At 51.9% G+C, this 17,592-nt stretch overlaps 1 protein-coding gene across 4 annotated transcripts in view; it reads right to left on the minus strand.

Moving 5' to 3' along the window:
• Positions 1-17,592, minus strand: part of BMP1 (bone morphogenetic protein 1) — a 70,193-nt gene that overhangs the window by 31,726 nt on the left and 20,875 nt on the right. For all 4 annotated transcript variants that reach the window (XM_067544488.1, XM_067544485.1, XM_067544487.1 and 1 more), the window contains 5 exons: positions 8,690-8,803; positions 5,520-5,681; positions 4,740-4,857; positions 969-1,147; positions 648-753 (listed from right to left, as the gene is read on the minus strand). In XM_067544488.1, the coding sequence (XP_067400589.1) occupies positions 648-753; positions 969-1,147; positions 4,740-4,857; positions 5,520-5,681; positions 8,690-8,803 (679 nt within the window). The remainder of the gene's footprint in view (positions 1-647; positions 754-968; positions 1,148-4,739; positions 4,858-5,519; positions 5,682-8,689; positions 8,804-17,592) is intronic.

Consider the following 17,592-nt stretch of genomic DNA (forward strand, 5'->3'; position numbering starts at 1 on the left):
CCAGGCCCATCTGCCCAGCCCAGGCCAGGACCTGGGGGAGAGCCAGTGGGGTGACACTCAGCAGCTCAGGCTGGGCAGCGAGAGACCTGCAGGGCCCAGCCGCCTTAGGAGAGAGCCCTCCTTGACTTCTCCTCAGAGGGGGGAGAGAGTGAACCCCCCCTAGAGTCGCAGCCAGCTCATCGCCCAGCACGCACGGACGCGGGACCCCTCCCTGACGTCAGTGGAGGAAGGCCAGTCGTGAATTTGGCTTAGAGGCCCAATTCTGCAGCTCCCACTGGCTTGCCCAGTCACCTGCAGACGTCTGCATCGAGGAATATTCTCTGCCTGCTCCTGTCAATTGCCTCCCTATTACATCACCTGGCTTCTTTGATCCGCCCCCCCACTCCCTAACAGAGGCATCTGGTCCCCTCAGGCCTCTTCCCAGGGAAAATCATCTGAGCCCCAAGGAGTCAGCAGAGCGTGCCCAGCTGGGAATCTCATCCGACCCCGAATGCCTCATGCAGGGGGCGAGGCTCATCCTCGTGGCGGCTCCACGGTGCATGGCGGAGTGCTCCAGCCCAAGGCGTGGCTTTCCCAAAGACGCTGCGGTGGGAGAGGCCAGAGGCATGTGCGCGCGTGAATGAAGCAACATCTCCTTGGACTCTTACCTGGAGAAGGTGTTCCTGGCATAGTGCATGATGCTGTCAAAATCGTACGTCTCGCCCAGGGACTCCACCTCTTCAGGCTCCATCTTCAAGAAGTTATACTCCTGCCCTGCGGAAACCGGGGGTGACAGAGGCATGAATAAAGCAAGGGAGGCAACACCGGGCGGGGAAGGGTTCGGGAACCTGGGTAAGCCACGAGTGTACTTGGTTTAGCTTTCTCCCCTCAAGTATGGGCTGATTATTCACAGCTGCTTCCCAATCCCACCCTCAAGGATGCAATGCCTGGGGTGGAAGGGGAGGAGAGAGGCGTGCGGGGGCCTTTACCTGGCTGGATGTTGTCCCGGACAATGGACACATGGTCATCCCGGTCTGGACGCGTGTGCTCGTGCCAGAAGCCGATGACATGGCCCAGCTCGTGAACCACAATCCCGAACTTGTCACAGTTTTTGCCAATGGAGATGGCCTGGGGTCCCCCTCCTCTGTGTCCCACGTAGGAACAGCACCTGGGTTGGGTGGGAGGAAGGGGGGAGAAGAGCCCCATCAAACCCCATGCACAGCAGGAATGAGAAATCAGCCACTCACTTCTCCTTAACCCTCTGGTCACTGCCATTCCCTGGGGCAATGTGCAGGGGGAGGTGCCAATATGCCGGTCTCCAAAGGCTTCATGGCTTTAAAGCTATGCACTTACCCTGGGGCTAAGCGGCCGAGGGTTAGGGGTAGGGTTCTATTCATCATCCCAGGATCTCTAGATTGGCAACGGCCTGCAATCTCACTGCACGATGGAAAGGTCTGGAGCCAACCCATGCTCCTGCAGTGTCCACCTGGGAAAAGGGACTTCCAGTAAAGCCAGAGCTGCCCGGCCCAGAGAGGTGAGTGATTGCAGGAGAGAAGCAGTGCACGCTGGGCTCCCTTGCGAGACCTGATCACAGGATGTCCCTTTGCAGCTCACAAACAGGAAAGCATGCTCCTCACACAGTGAGCTACGCCCACCCCCTCTTATCGTGACCAGGCTCACCTGAGAGCTGGGTGGAGAAGGGGGCATGCCCCTTTGACCAAGGCGAAATCCTGGCCTTTCACATGGTTTAGAAATCAATGGGGCCCTGAGTACTAGCGCTGGACCGTCTCCGCAAGGGGCAGCACATATGGAAAAGCGTTATTCTTTGGAAACTTTTAACTGCCTGCCCACGTTTCATTTAAATGAAAGCCGGTGTAACTTTAACTCGAGTAGGGACTAGTCGGAAACTGGGCAGGTTCAGCTCTTCCCACAGGGCTGACAGGCTGCAGCTGCCTGAGGCCTGGAAAAGTGAAAGCCACCAGACCCCCGGGGCCAGCTGCCCCAGGTTGGGAGGGGGGTACCAGCTTGGATGGAGTAAGACCTGGCCTGGATCTTTGCCTGGGAGTTCCGGGTTAACTCCTAAGAGCAATTGCTTCTCCTTTCTGTAGCGCTGCACTTGGGGTCTGGCCGAGACTGGAACTAGAAGAGCCAAAACCCCACTAGCAAGGCTCCTTGGCCAGACTCCAGAGAGCTCGGACAAGCTCTGCAGGAGCATCTACGCGGCTGGCTGCTGCTCTGAGCCGAACCCCTGGATGCATCCCCCGCTTGGGACCGGCATGGAGAGCTCTGCACTGCACGGGCCAGACTGACCCCGGCACCAGCCCTGCCCAGCAGAACTAACACCCCTGAAGTCACTGGATACGCTCTGATCTAAACCCCCCTTACAGTCAACGGGGAGATAGTCACCGGCCTCTGTGAGAACTGGCCAGGTCCCAGTGGGATCAGAATCTGGTCCCACAGCTCAGGATGTGTGGACATGTCCTGGAGGATGGCTCTTTGGGACGTCTCTCTCCCGCCCCTGGGATTAGAGGTGGATTCCCTGGGAATACCTTATGTTTTTGTCTATCCCCTCCTTAAAGACATGTGGAGTCAGCCCAAGCCACGCGAAGGCTGAGCAGCCACAGGGAGGTGTGTTCTCCGCTCCAAGAATTTTGGGGGCCTGAACGTGCTGACAGCAAATCAAGGTAAAACATCTCCTTTAGGGCCTGATCTGGTGGCACATCCTCTCGGCTGCTTAGTGCCTTCAGCTCAGCCTCTAGTGAATCCAGCTGTCTCGTTTCCCATTCTCATTCAATAGGGCACCCCAATCTACGGCCACGGACAGCTGGGGTGGAAGAAGAACTGAATCCGAACAAAGCAAGCAAGCAGCTTAACCTGCTGTCCTTTACGGAAGGGGTGAAAGGGTCATGCTTTGGCATTGCTACTGCCGGCCAACAGGGCTTGCTATGGAACACGACCCAGTTCATCACCCCTTCGCCCCTTCAGTGCTGAGCTCTCCACCTCCGCACTGCTCCAAGTCCCTGCTGGTCTCCCACCAAGAGGCTTCATTCCTGTGTAATGAGAAGGACTCCTGGCTGTTACCCGCCTGGTTGGGGGAGGAGGGTGGTTCCCTTGCTCCTCTGTGGATTGACTCTGCTAAACCAAATGTTATGCCCCAGAAGATTAATTCATAACTGTGCTTTGTGGCATTTGTACCGCACGCGTGCACGAGGAAGAACGGGTGGCATTCCTGCGGCTCCTGCATTTGGGCTGGGACGCTCCAAGTGAAAGCTGGTCCCCCCTCCTTCCCGCAGTGTAGCACATCTGCTGAGGAAAGCCAGCACCTGCCAAGCCGGGGAGCAGCCTTCCTTCCACCTCCACTTGCCCTCTGCCCTGGTGTGGAGATGGCACAAACAAGGTTGCCTTATCCTGTCTACCCAGCCTGGCCAGCCCGGGACTGCTCCATGCACTGCTTTGCCCAGGCTAGCTGAAAGCCTTCATAATCCACCACTTCCTCCCATAGCCTGATGCATCTCCCAGTCAGGAAACATTCACCGAGATCCAGCCTGCATTTTCCCTTGCTTAATTTCATCCTATTTCAGTCCCCACCCCAAGGACTCTCCCCTTTTCCCGCTGACTACGCGGACAACTGTCACATCTCCCCATCTCTGTTCACTGCTGCTTCTCCAGCGTACACAGATTGGGGTGTCTGAATCCATCCTCATTACCAGATTTTCCCATTTAGAGGCATACGCACACTGTGTGCGCGCAAATAGGTCTGTGAATCTCAGAGACAGAGGCAGCACCTCACTGGATCAGAGCAGGCCTCCCCCTAGCCCAGAGTGGTTTCTCCAACAGTGACTAGCATCGGGTGCTTCAGAGGATGGTGCAAAAGTTTCTTCCCAACCCTCATTAGTTAGAAGTTGATACATGCCCTGAAGCATGAAGATTTCTCTCTTCCCAAGCTCTTGTTTTATTTTTGGTTCTTACTACTAGGACTCTGACTAATCTTATGATCCATGTAAATCTCCAATCCTTCTTTTAAAGCCGCTAAACTCCTGGCCTCAAATATATCACGCGGCAATGAGTTCCACAGCATAACTGGGGGATCGGGTTCTCTCCGAACATCAGATTTACACCACGTAGCTACTTGACTTCAGCAGGGTTACCCCAGTGTGAGAGGAGAGTCCGGCCCTGTGTGTGCACAGCAAATCCAGGCACCCACATTTCAAACTTGGCCCATAATAATTCCGCCACCTCTCCTCTGAACTCCAATTTGCCAATGTCTTTTATCATTAAAATCGTAATTCTTAATCCAAGGCCTTCCTTCCATTTGAGGGTCTCAAAGCACTTTACAGAATGCATCCTCACATTCCCCTTCGGGGGCAGGACATTATTGTTATCACCACTGCGCAGATATGGAAACTGAGGCACTAGGTGGCGAAGTGATCTGCCCAAGCCAGCGGTGGATCCGAGAACAGGTCTCCTAATTCCCATGGTTGTGGTTTAATCACCAGGCAATCCTGCCCCACTTGTTATTGGGGAGCTCAGGTCGGCACGCAGCATTTAAGGCTGGGGGGCCAAAGGGGCCCTAAGGGAGTAAAGTGCTCAGATCCTATTGAATTTCAAAGTGAAGTAGGTACCTAAACCCCCTAGGCTGCTTTGAAAAACTCTCAGCCTTGGTTCCCAGTTTGGGCAATTCTGCCCAGTGCACAATGTCCCCCGTGGCACTGGTGGACGAGGACCAGCTGTCGCCTGGCAGCTGCCTCAGCCCCACTCACCCGCATGGCCTGTGCGTAAACACTATGTAGCTCTCTTCCGTATTGCGCTCCAAGAACGTGACACAGGTGTGCTTCTCCCAGTGGCGCATGGCTTGCCGGAAAACTGCACGCTGGCTGCCTGCAAGAGAGGCAGGAGGAGACCAGGAGTTCAGCTTAGACTCTAAGCCTCTTGGGCTTTTCGTTCTCGGTTCGTACAGCACCTAGCACAATGGGGTCCGGTCCATAGTTAGAGCTCCTAGGTGCTACAAGAATACAAATAATACGTAATAACAATAGGCCCTGCTGAGATGGGAGAGGAGTAACATGGGAATGCATCTGAGCCCCACCTGTCACACGGGACCAACAGCAACGGACACTGCAACACGCGCCATGATCCGTCACTCTTACATGGCGCTGTAAGATTTTCAAAGGGGCCCAGCACTCAGCAGTTCCTGTTGCTCGCAGGGGAAGCCACTATGTGCCTCATCTGTAGGTTAGAGTCGCCATCATCCCCATTTTAACCGATAGGGAAACGGACGCACAGAGCGGGGAAGCCACTCGTATCAAGTGCCACAGCAAGCTGTGGGCAGAGCTGGGAATGGAACCCAGGCGTCCTGACGCCCAATCCGCTGCTCTAAGCTCTGGACCACACAGCTGCCATGCTGCAGACCGTCTCTCCTCAGCCACAGACTATGAGAAAATAGAACCGGGCCACCCCAGCCCATACACAGCTTGGTGATGGAATGTGCTCCCTGCGTACAGAGCCGGCAGGGCCAGCACGTGCCGATCGCCCCCACTCACCACTGAAGTTCCCACTGATCACGTAGGGAATGACCCCGTCCGGCCACACCCTCTCATGACGGGAAGTGGCTGCCCGGCGGCTTCGAGACCGCTCCTGGCCCTGCTTCCATTGTCTCTTCTGCTTTCTCCTGGGCTTCAGGCTGGTGCTGTTGGTAGTGATTCCTGGGGGGCATGAGAGCAGAGAAGGAGGGGTGTGTGACCACGGAAGTATCTTCTTTAGTCCAGGTGACCGGACTAAATGAGATACTTATGGGATTCTTATACGGTCCCAGGCCACATTCCTCCCTGGTGTAACACCGACTTCAGTTACACCAGCGATGGACCTGGCCCAAAGAGCCCGACACACACCACCAATCAATAATCTATGCTCCATTACATCCGTTCTGGGGCGAGGCACGTGAATCCAAGACCCAATTTGAGGGTCATGACAACAGGGACTAAGATGAGACCGCCAAACTCATTTCAGGAATGAGTCTACGTCACACTTGAATCCAGGACTTCCCAGAGGAAACCCAGGATGTGATCACCCTGCTAGCCCAGATTATAGGCAGGATGGACTAATTACTCTTCTAGCACGGCCTTCACCAAAGCCACCTGTTCTCCGCAGCGCCAAAGAGAGAGCTGCTTATGTCCTTCTTGAGTTGGATTGGGATGGGGCAAAGCAGATGCCAGCTAGTGCCCCCTGGATCTCAAGTGACGTGTGCTTGGCCTGGGAATCACAGCCACTTCCAAAATTTTGGCTGGCTCTGTAAGGAAATGAAATCAGAGCAGCCGGGGAGTGCCAAATTCTTTGTCTCCCAATCGCCTGGAATGCCCAGCGTCAGCCATGCCGCCACCCTGGGGCTCCTGGAAAGTGCTGCCCGCCTGGATGGGCTGGGATTGCTAAGGGACGTGGCGTGGCCAAGGCTGCCCAGACAGGCCCCCGGCAAGGAGACGATGCGACGGCATCCAGGACAGGATAGCGCGTTCCCATGTCTGCGGGAAGGCTGAGGCTCTAAGGTTCATAGGAGATTTGTGACAGTGATTTTGGGTGCCCAGCTCAAGACGCCTGAAAGGGGTCACGTTATCAGAGGGCCGGTGCTCTGCACGGTCTGAAAGTCAGGCCACTTTGGAGGTATCCCAAAGGACCAGTCGCCTTAGAGAATCTCAGCCAGAGCGGACCACGGCACCCACCTTACGTGAGGCATTACGGTGCGTGAGGGAGGAGAAACGACAGACGGAGAAAAGCTCTTAGCCCTCAACTGGTCCATTGCCCCCTGGGGCCTACGGCTGGGTTGCCCCCTCTAGTCTGTTCCCCAGGACTTTGCCTAGCCCAGTTTTAATAGTTCTAAGCAATGGGGCGTCTGCTCTTCTCTGTGCGGAGATTCTCCCCCAGCCTAATAGTTCCCACCGCCGGGGAGACTCCCCTGAGACAGCAGGACGGGAGGTTAGATCCCCAGTAATGCCACTGCTGCCAGGGGAATGTGAATGGTTAAACCGCTGCCCTGAGGAGCAGGGTTGGAACAGGCCCTTGTGAGCCAGGTTACCTTTGTCTTATCCCAAATGGACGCGGGGCCGGCAAATATTATCAGTGGAGCCATGCCAGAGGTGGCGGTACCCTTTTCAATCGTTCTCAGTACCAGCTGAGCTAACAGTGGAGCAGCTTCCACGGGCAAATGACCCCTGACTCGCAGCAGGAGGGGAGGCAGGGTCTATGCAACCCTCCAGTGCCGGCCAAGCCGTTTTGTTTACCTTTGGTAGGGAGGGAGAGATGAAAGAAAGGCAGGAGAACAGGGCAGGGGAGCCCCGCAGTTCGGGTCGCACCAAATGGCTCCTGTGAACAAGTCACTAGTTAAGGGCCTGTGGTGAAAAGCACTAGAACAGGAGGACGTCTCGCTGCAAGAGGATCTGTGACTTGTATATGACACAGAAAGAGAAACTTGGTGACGGGGAAGCGTCCTTCCTACCTGCGGATCTCAGGGCTAAACCAGTGAGCTCCTTGGGGCAGGTATTGTCCCCTTTGTTCTGCGTTCATACATCACCTAGCACAAGGGAAGATTCAGCAGAGAAGGAACGACCATTTCTCGGGAAAATTGCCTCGCCCTGGTAGCAAACACCAGAAGAGGAAGGGCAGACAACTGTCAAGCAGCAATCGTGGCCCCAGCCCGGCCTGCCAACACCACCTGCAACCTCTGCCAATGAGTCTGGGGCTCAAGGATCCGACTCCCCACTCACCAAAGGACCCATATATAATAAAACCTGGGACAGATCATCCTCGACCCCGAAGGATCGCTGACGACAAGCAGAATGGGTCTTGTTCCATGGCCTGGGCTCCTAGGCTCTGAGATAGTACAAATAATCAAGACATTAAGTATCTGACGATGAGAGGGGGAATATTAAACCTCTTCTCAGGTCCCATCTACTTCTTGCTCCTTTTAAGGGAGCTACAAGACAGTCCCCACCAGAGACAACCAGGGCATGACGAATAAGCATCAGTGCTTCCTCTTACTAGAGCTCGAAGCACTGTGTGAAGATGGGCACGTGTTGTTATAGCTATTTCCAGATGGAGTCACAGAGAGGTGAAGTGACTCACCCGAGGTCACACAGCATATCAGTGGCAGAGCCGAGGACTTCAGGCCTCCTGATTCTCAGGCCAGAACCCTATCACTGGGTCAAGTTCTCCCTTCCGAGAGTGTCCTGCAGCCACGTGTTCTCCAATAATGAATACCGGGCTAACGATATAGGCTGGAGTTTTCAAAGGGGCTTCTAGGGAAACGGGGCTCCCAACTCCCATTGACTTTCACTCACCTCCATCAGGCCCCTTTGAAAACTCCAGTCCAAGAGCCCCTTTTCCCAAGGGGCCCTGGGTCGAGCCATTCCCTGCCAGCTAATCCCCTCTGCATCGAGGACGCTCCCTCTGTTCCATTACACGGCACAGCATGAGACAACACCTGCCATAAATCAGCGGCTCCGCAACATGCCATGTTTAGCTGGGGCAGAAACATCCCTCTGCTATGGGTTTAGAGCGGGGGGGAGGGGGACTCACTTATAAATCTTAACCACGAGTGGTACTAGTGGAAGGCTTTGGCAACTCCCTCTTCTCCGACCCCCTGTGTATGGAGACATCGAAAGGAAGCACCAGAAAGGGACCAGAGTAAAGAGTCCCTGCCACTCTTAAGGTGCTGCCGTACCTGAGATGTTGGTGTCTGTTTTTTTGATAGTGCGGCGTTTGAGGTCCACGCTTCGGTCCACTTGGAACAACCTGAGGTCCTCCTCGTCCAATGCGATGTCTCCCAGAAAGGCAGCTAGAAAACAGAAAAGGGGACAGGCAGGTTATGGGGCAGAAGGTGTTGGGTTTTAATATTGCTGCCCTCCGAAGGTTGGAGTTTTATAACGGGACCCCCGGAGTCTGCAGTCATGAGGTATTATTCAGGAGAGAGGATCCCTTCCTGCTCAGAGTGGAGTCACATACGTTGCTGGGAAGAGCTTGCCCGGCCCTGCCTTTGCCCTGCCTGCTCCGTGAACAAACGGAAGAGTCAGTTCTCCAGGGTTATCAGTCCAGCATATTTCACTGGACCTTCTGAAAAGAACAAAGAGGTTGAGATAAAGACTATAGACCCAATTCTCCATTGCCCTGGGCAGCCATTTATACCAGTGGAACAGGGTGTCAGATGCTTCCCTTCGGCTCAGGCAGCAGCTTGGCACTGGGGCGAATGACTACACAAGGTGGAGGACAAGGCCGGATCAGGCCCCTGGATGTGTAGGTCAAAGGGCGCCTCCTTGATACAGAAATTCCAAGGCCAGATAGGACCAAGTCTGTGACAATCACAGGCCAGAATTCCAGCCAGTAGCTCAGAGAGTTGGGAGCACAGAGCACATGCACCAGTCCGTTGGGCTCTCATGGCCACCACTGAACCAAGCTCAGAACAACTGTATTTCCTTAGCCACAGAGCAGCTACACAGCTGCCCTGCAGGTTGGGTCTGGGCACATTCGCCAGCTCACGAGAGGCACTGATAGCCACCACAAACAACGGGGGGACGACGACGACACGGACGGTATTCGGTGTCTTGTGACCTTCCTGGGGATGCTCTCGTGCATGGGCACCTACCTCATCCCAAGGGACACGTCGCCAGAGAATCGACCTTAGAAAACACATCGCCAGGGTGAAGAGAGCCTCCAATCCGGGGATAACAAAGACGGATTCTCTCTTGGTCTCCCCTTCTGCCCAGCCTCTCCCAAGTCCCAGAACAGGAAAGGTGAGGAGCAAATCTTCACCTCACATGCACCTCCGAAAACATACAGGCTTTTCCTCTTCTTCCTCCCCCCACCCTTTCCTTTTTTTAAAATGAAAACACAATGCATGCAAGGAAAGCAACAAAGAAGATTGATGGAGACGTGTATAAAGAATCAGTGGGTGCTCTACCATAGTGTCGGTTCACCAGCTCGACATCTGGATTGTATACAACAACCCTGGGTTTTTTTTTTTAATTAATTATTATTACACAAATTGTTTTACCCTTGAGCTTCTTTTGCAAGTTCCCTTTCTGCACCCTCCTTTCTCTGTGTCTCCACACACACACACACGCACACACAGTGCCACAGCCAAGGGATACTCAAATAACTTCAGCTTCATCTGCCAAAGAGAATATAAACCATATGGTCCAACTGAAAGATCAATGGTGCAAGCACAGCCTCTGCCTGCCTCCTTCCCCCCAGTGAGCCCGGATTCAGCTCCTTCGCACGATAGCCAGTGCTGACAGCAGAACCAGAGTCACAGATCTCATGCCCTGTGGGGATGAATGGATGCCCTCAGAGGCTGGGTGGGGGCCCTGTCATTTGCCAGCCCGGAGGAGGCGCCAACATTCAAAGGGCAGATGGGGCTTACGCTGCAAAGTCCAGATTCAGATTTTAACACACATTTTGAGTTTGGATGATCTAAGTTTGGGGCCGTTCTGGTATAAAGATTAGTGGTCCACGTGCATTGTTCAGATCTGGGATCGAATCCAGTGGTTTGGTTCGTGTCCATCAGTTGAGCCAACCCCTCAGCTTGCAGTTCTTGGCCTTCATTCAGGCAAAATTCACTACAATCACTGGGAGTTCTGCCTGTGGAAGGACGGCCCTGAAGATTTGTCCCCAGGTAGTACAATGAAATTCACCTCTGTGCAGAGGGCCCACAAAACTAGGCACCACTTTAGTCCTACCTACGCCCTCAAATTGGGTCTTGCCTGGTACATAGACCTGTGTGTGAGTGTGTGATTTTACCCCCAGAGAACACAGAGCACCCGGCCTCCTGGTACAGTGGCAGTTCCACAATAGCAAGCTTTGCCAAGCATTGCAGTGGCGCTCGGTGGGGTTAAGAACCGCACAGGGCCAGGCAAGTAGATAATGTTCACAAAGATAACTACCAGCCAAGCCTTTGCACAGAACGCCCCTAGAATGGAAAGTGCAGCTGTGTGGCGGAAGGGTCCCAGAACGTGACAGCAGTGCATTCTGGATGCACAGAATGGGGACAGCTAGCACGGGTGGTAGAAGAAAGCAGCTAGCTAGCTTCTGAAATCCCGTGATTACTCATCATGTGTATTATGGTAGCGCCCAGGGACCAAGCAAGAAAGGGGCCCCGTGGTGCTGAGCACTGGGCAAACACAGAGAAACAGGCAGTCCCTGGCCAAAGCTGCCTACAATTGAAATAGCCCAGGTTCCAGTTCAGAATTATCCTCCCTGTGTTTATAACCCCGCATGGACTCGCTTCAGCTGCTATCACGCACCTTGGCCCTCTCTCTGCTCGTCTCCCTCCCTTTGCCCAGCTCTGATAGGATTGAAAGGAGGCCAGACAGCCTCGCCACACAGCCATTTTTGACCGGATGACACTGACCCTGGGCCTGCCCGGCTGCACTAGTGTAGCTACTCCACTGACTGGCCGCTGACAGCTGGAATACCCAGGGTAAAGGAAGTCTGAGCTGTATGTTGCATAGCACATGCGGGTTTGTGGGTGCCACAGCTGCTCCTAGGGGGACCACTGAACTAGCCTAATCTTTAAAAGATGAACTTGCATTGCCACAGCAGGGGGAAAAAAAGAGCAGGATGCTTTCTGACCAAAGGAGGCTGAGAAAGAATCCCCCAGACCTAACAATTGGCTTGGCAGATGGCTCCCCCCTCCTCCCCCTGGAAAAGCCATCTAAGCTCTCCTCTTCACCATATTGATGGAATCCACATACAGCAGCTGGGGGGCTGCATCTTAGAGAGACACCATCAACACTCAGCCAGCCAGCCAGCCGTGAAATAGCAACTCGGCTCACAGTTACAGGAATTTGGCTTGGCCCTCTGCCTTAGGGGCCAGATGTTCACTGAAACACCTCAGCAGGTCTGGAGCAGGGGCTTCAGGTCATTTATCTTGTTCCCACGAGAGCTGGGTGTGGAAAGACGTATGTAGATTGCAAGCGTTTTGGGGCAGGGACCATCCCTTTGTTCTGTGTTTGCACAGGGGGGTCCAGCTCCACGAATGGGGCGCTGCAGACTGGATGAGGCAGTCTTGCCCTCCCCTCTACAACGCAATCAATGGGCAGCCACAGGCTGTGTTAGAATCAAAGGCAGAGCAGCCAGCGCAGGGGGACGAGGAGGACAGAAGCACAGGACTCAGTGAAATGAGCAAAAGGCCACCTCCCCCTGCACGTCTAGCTCACCAACGCTTTCTGTCACTAAGGAAAGGTGAAGGACCGAGTCATAAAAAGGAAAAGGAATTAAGGGGACAGGATCAGTTAACACGTAAGGAAAGGTGAAGTCAAGTCCCCGCTTTGACGCAATTAACATCTTTAATTAGGTCTTGATTATGAAAATGAGGCAGGATAATTAGGATAACAAGAGAAAAGCTAAAACCAAGCCCCTTCTGAATATTGGGCTAGAATCAGATCCCAGCCCAGAGGTGAACGTGGTACCTGTCACAATGGCTGAACCAAACCCCAGCTCTGAGCAAACACTGGGGTTCAGAACTGTCTTAAATGATCACAGCTTTGACAAGGGACAGCACAATGATGTCCTGTGTGAATCTCCACACACTTCCCCCAGAAGGGTAGGTATTATTCTCTCTATTTTACAGCAGGCCAGAACAAGAGACACAAGAGGTGACTTGCCAGAGTCACAGAGCGGGCCTGGGGTAGAGCGGGCGGAAAACCCAGGTCTCTGGGCTCCTGGTTTGGCACCATACCCACATTGTGCCACTCTGCCTCATGCAACTAGAAAAAGGAACCTGGCTACTGATTGTGCAACGTCTGGAATAACTATCCAACTGTGTGGGCAAGGACGTGACAGGTGCATAAAAAATATACATTACAACATCATAAAAAAGAACACAGCTTCTAGGGAACATGTCAAAACCTGCAACATCTGCAGCGGGAGATCAGGGACTGCAGGAGTTTGACTCTCAAATACATTCATGGACAATACCCTCTCTTAGATAATGCCAAGAGCAGTACAGAAAGGCAAGGGAAAGCGAACTCGCTGAAGGAGCCAGGTTATGGATGCAGCCAAGAGATATACATTAAGAGAACATATAGAAGCCACATAGGGAGACTTACGGTGCGTGTGGGACCCGGGTCACGAAACTGGGACTACTTAGGGCCAGATTCTCAGCCTCTTTCCATTGCCTTCGATAACTGACAAGTAAATGTTTCTCCTCTGAAAAGCGGCTAATGCGTGCAGCTGAGCAGTGCGGATTTACATTGAGGACCTGGCCCTCTAATTCTCACTGAAGCTGGGTGTATCCCGAAATGAAAGTGGCTTCATGTGTTTTTAAGAGGCGATGTATTTTAACAGCCATTTGGGTGGAGAACGCAAGAACGGGAGGGCTCGTTGGCAAAGGGAATCAACTCAGAGGAAGCTGCACACTTAGGATTTAGAAAAGTTCCATTTATTTCCCCCCTGCAGTGGCAACAAAAAGCAAAAAACAGAACAAAATCAGCCACTGGAATAAGGTGGCAACAATGCACAGCAGTGTAATAGCCACAGTCTAAAACCTGCCCTCCTGACCAAGCTCCTGAAGGCTCCAGCAGGAAATGGGAAACCAATAATCACTATATTTTTCAAATATTCAGCAAAACCAAGGCAGCGAAGTATCACTTGTGAGCTCCTGCTATCAGCACTTCCAAACAGCTCAGCTACACGTGTACTGACATGACTGCAATGCATCATGGGTGATTTGTGCGGGAGGATCACTACAGATCAGGGAACATGTTGGTGAATGCTGTGGAGAAGGATTTCACCTCCCCCAACCCCATCATCACCAGATCAGCTCCAGCCATCAGCATTTTCACTAGCACGTTGTCTAACCCTGCTCAAAGCAAGCCAAAGTGACATGGGGGGATAAAAAGTTGGTAGCCACTGGCACTGACCCATCCTTGGTACCACCGGCAGAGCTGAAAGAAAAGGCTACTGTAAACAAGGCCAGTGTGTGTATGGACCCAGAGGTGCAGTAGTATTTAGGCCAGGGAACTAGGTTCTATCCCCAGCTCTGAGCAGGGACTGCGGTCTTGTGCCTAGAGCAGCTAAGGGGGAATCCGGATTAGGACACCAGAGTTCCTTGGGCTGAGAGCAAATAGAGGAGGAGATTGGATGTCCAGACTCCTGGATTCTATTCCCAGGTTGTCATTGACTCGCTGTATGCCCTTGGGAACATCCCACCTCACTTAGCTTCTCTGCGCTTCACTTTCCCTCATCTGCAAAAGGAGTTATGAGGATACTCATCTATCCTGCAGGGGATTGGGGGATTGAATTAGTTACTGTTTGCAAAGCGCTTTGAGACGGGTAGAGGGGAATTGTAAATTAACACAGCTGGTCAGAGAATGATCAACATTTTCCAGGAAAAATTTCCTAACAAAACTAAAAAATTTTTTTTTCCATGAACGCTTTTCAGTTTTTAATTGTTTTCAATATCCTATATCTAGATCTATCATTTCTATTCGGAAAAAACCCATGTCATAAGAAACAAACATTTTTGCCATTTAAAAAAAGACAATTTTCATCAAAAACATTTTTTCAAGCAAAAGATTGCAACTAATGCTATAAAATGATCCACTCCACCAAGCTTCCCCAGCCTGTCCACAGATAAATGAGTGAAGGAGCTAGAGGAGTGTTCAGCCCATTTGCAAAGATTCCCAAGACACTTAATTTCCCTTAGTGCATTGGCTTGTAATTGACACAATGTTGCTGTGACTTTTTTATCCCCAATTAGCATAATAGCTGGTGCTGTCTGAGATTTGCATTTCCCAGGTGATAGATAGCAGATTAGCAAACAGAATGCTCCCTGTGATTATCCTCTCTGCAATGCAAGGCGGAGAGGAGAATTTTAACAGCCTTCAACCAGCACTAGACCCCCAAAGCTCAGTCAGATGGCAGGACATGGCAGTACAGACGGTGGCGTCACAAACAAGAACTGCCAAAAGGGAAGAGAAAACTGGTCTCTGGGAAAACTCCTCCTCTGAGCCTGCTGTCAGGAGGAGGAAACTGGCTTAGCCCACAAGTTGCAAGTCTCTGCAGGGCTTCAAGTAGGGACTTGCATCTGAACAAACGGGGAATGGACTTCAGCCAATTATCCAGTGTCCGGTAGGTTGCTGATGGGGCCACACTCACGATTTTCTCATGAGCCTTGCGATATTGGGTGTTTTTCTTCTAGCCCCAGCTCCCAGAGTCATGTGAATACCTGAGAACAGCAACTTACGTTTTAAAAAACAGTGGAAGTTTCTAGCCGTCAGAATTGTTGAAATGATCTTGAAAATGTGACAGGTTTGGAGACGGTCTACTTATTTCTCCGTGCTCATCTGACATGAACACATTGATTTGCTGTTCCTCCATATGCAGAGTATACACCATAAGCCACACCAGCCGGGTTTCCTTACATTTGCTAATGCTCTCCCTGGGAACAAGGCAGCATAATTTGCTAGACGTTCCCGAAGATGCTTATAAAAGTCAGGAGTGCAGGAGATGCCTGCTATGAACAGAAGAGGTTGCGCTTACATTTGTGCAGGACGACAGTGGTAGGAAGAAGGTTAATCACTCCCTCTATGTGAATGGCAGCCTTGGAAGATGCCACACTTGAATTTTAGGTGTTATGCACTCCAATACACACATTCGTCTGGCAAGGAGGTCAAGGGTAGGTGTCTCAGGGGAATGGTAATTGCAGGTGGGGGCCTTTCACCTTTAGGCCACACCCAGATCAGACCAATAGTCGCTGAAAGTTGTTCCCACCCTCCTCAATGATCAATGGGCTCAGACTTGCCCTCTTTTGCAAAGGCCCAGGGTGGCAGGTGAGATTGTGGATGTCCAGCTTGAAGGCACGGTCAAGGGGCCTCATTTTCAAACGGCGGGTGCCCAGCGCGGTCTGAAAAAATCAGACCTTTTCAAGATGCCTAAATCTGGCCAGTCACAAACGGAGCAACTCCAAGTCACCAGGCCCTTGGCCGAAAAGTGCTACCTGTATGTGTCGAAGTGCAAAGCGTGGCTATTGCCACGTGAAAGGGGTAGGCTGGGAGGGCTCAGTCCAGTTCCCCCAAACAATTGTCTACATCACATGCCTGCTGAAATGAAATTTGTTAGTCTTTAAAGTGCCACAGAACTCTCCTTGTTTCTACATCACAAAAAAACTCCCCTGAAGGTTAGTAATTAGTATCATACTGGGGAAGTCCCAGCACCCCAGCCATGGACCAGTTGGATCATACATACAGACTGCAATCTCTTCTCAGCGATGCACGTTGGCAGAAGAGCATGACAGGTCAGCTTGCCCTGATGCTGCCCATGCCGTACCTGCTCAGTCAATAAATACAGGCGCTCATTCTCCAGGGCTGTCAGCCTGGTGCCTATCAAGACCACTGAATATACAAGGTAAAATAAAAAAGTAGGTGGGCAAACTAAGTTGGGTTGGAGACCAATGCTCCGGCCAGCATTCAGCATGGCACCTAACCGCGTGCCTACTCCCGGGGCTACACACAGGTGTTGTAGCAGTGTAACAACGTCAACTAGGCCTGGTCTCCAAGTTTGACCAGTGAAACTTGTCTTATTTTGACACATCTTTACATGTGCCCACAATCCATTTTGCATTCTGTCAGTAAAACCCTGACTTTCCATGGGTTAAGTTAAACCAGCTCCATGGACAACATAAGCCATCTCTGAGCCCTATCCCAGTGGTACCATGACCGAGTGGATGCTGCATTAGCTGTACTGGTGTAAACAGTCCCCCCATGCCCCTGTCTTTGCAACAATGACAGCTCTGGTCACAATTCTGAACTCTGCTGCCCAGAAGTTGCGGTGACCAAAGTCTGCCCATCATCTCTAAAACCCCCACCGTGTTTTTGAAACGTCTCTCTCCCTGCTTGGCGAGTACATAACTATGGGTCCCGATAAATCTCAAGCTGCTGCCCGGTCCAGGAAAGAAGCCTTGGATTTCCTCACCCTCTGGGGAGGAGGAATAGTGCAAGCCCAGCTGCAGAATAACTGCAGCAGTAAAAATGTCTATTTGGATATTACAAAGGAGTGACTTTTTTTTATTGGAGTTGTACCAGAATCACTATACTAGTGCAAAAACAACGAGAGTTCTGTATACAGACTAACATGGCTACCCCTCTGGAACTATACTAGTGCAGATACAGTTATTCCAGATTTTAAAAAACGAAGCCTTTTTTAAAACCACTATAGCTTAATCCCCTTCCCATACAAGAATAGCTATACCAGTATAAGCAACTTTATACAAATATTATTGCATCTACACTACAGGGGTTGCTCATCTCTAGCTATACCTAGACGGCAGATTGCTATAACTTGTCTACAGACAAGGTCTAACTTTAAGCAGTAGTTGCAATGATGCCAACACACGTGCGTCAGCACCTTGCTGAATCAGGCCTCTATCTTCACAGGAATTACAGCATTGTCTTTGAAGGCTCTTTCCAAGAGCCAAAGGCCGATGTTGCCTGCCTGTGCAGTCTGACCACAGAGTCTTTGGGAGTGAGCTTCAGTAAAGTACGTGATTAAGAGACTCAAATCCCAGGACAGAAGTTCTGGTTTTGATACCGGCCGCCCCCAATGGGCTCCCCTGAACCCTTCTCAATGCTT

This window comes from Emydura macquarii, unplaced genomic scaffold (assembly GCF_026122565.2).
Source record: "Emydura macquarii macquarii isolate MOO-44397 ecotype Brisbane River unplaced genomic scaffold, CSIRO-AGI_Emac_v2 contig_170, whole genome shotgun sequence".
Classification (NCBI taxonomy): Eukaryota; Metazoa; Chordata; order Testudines; family Chelidae; genus Emydura; species Emydura macquarii.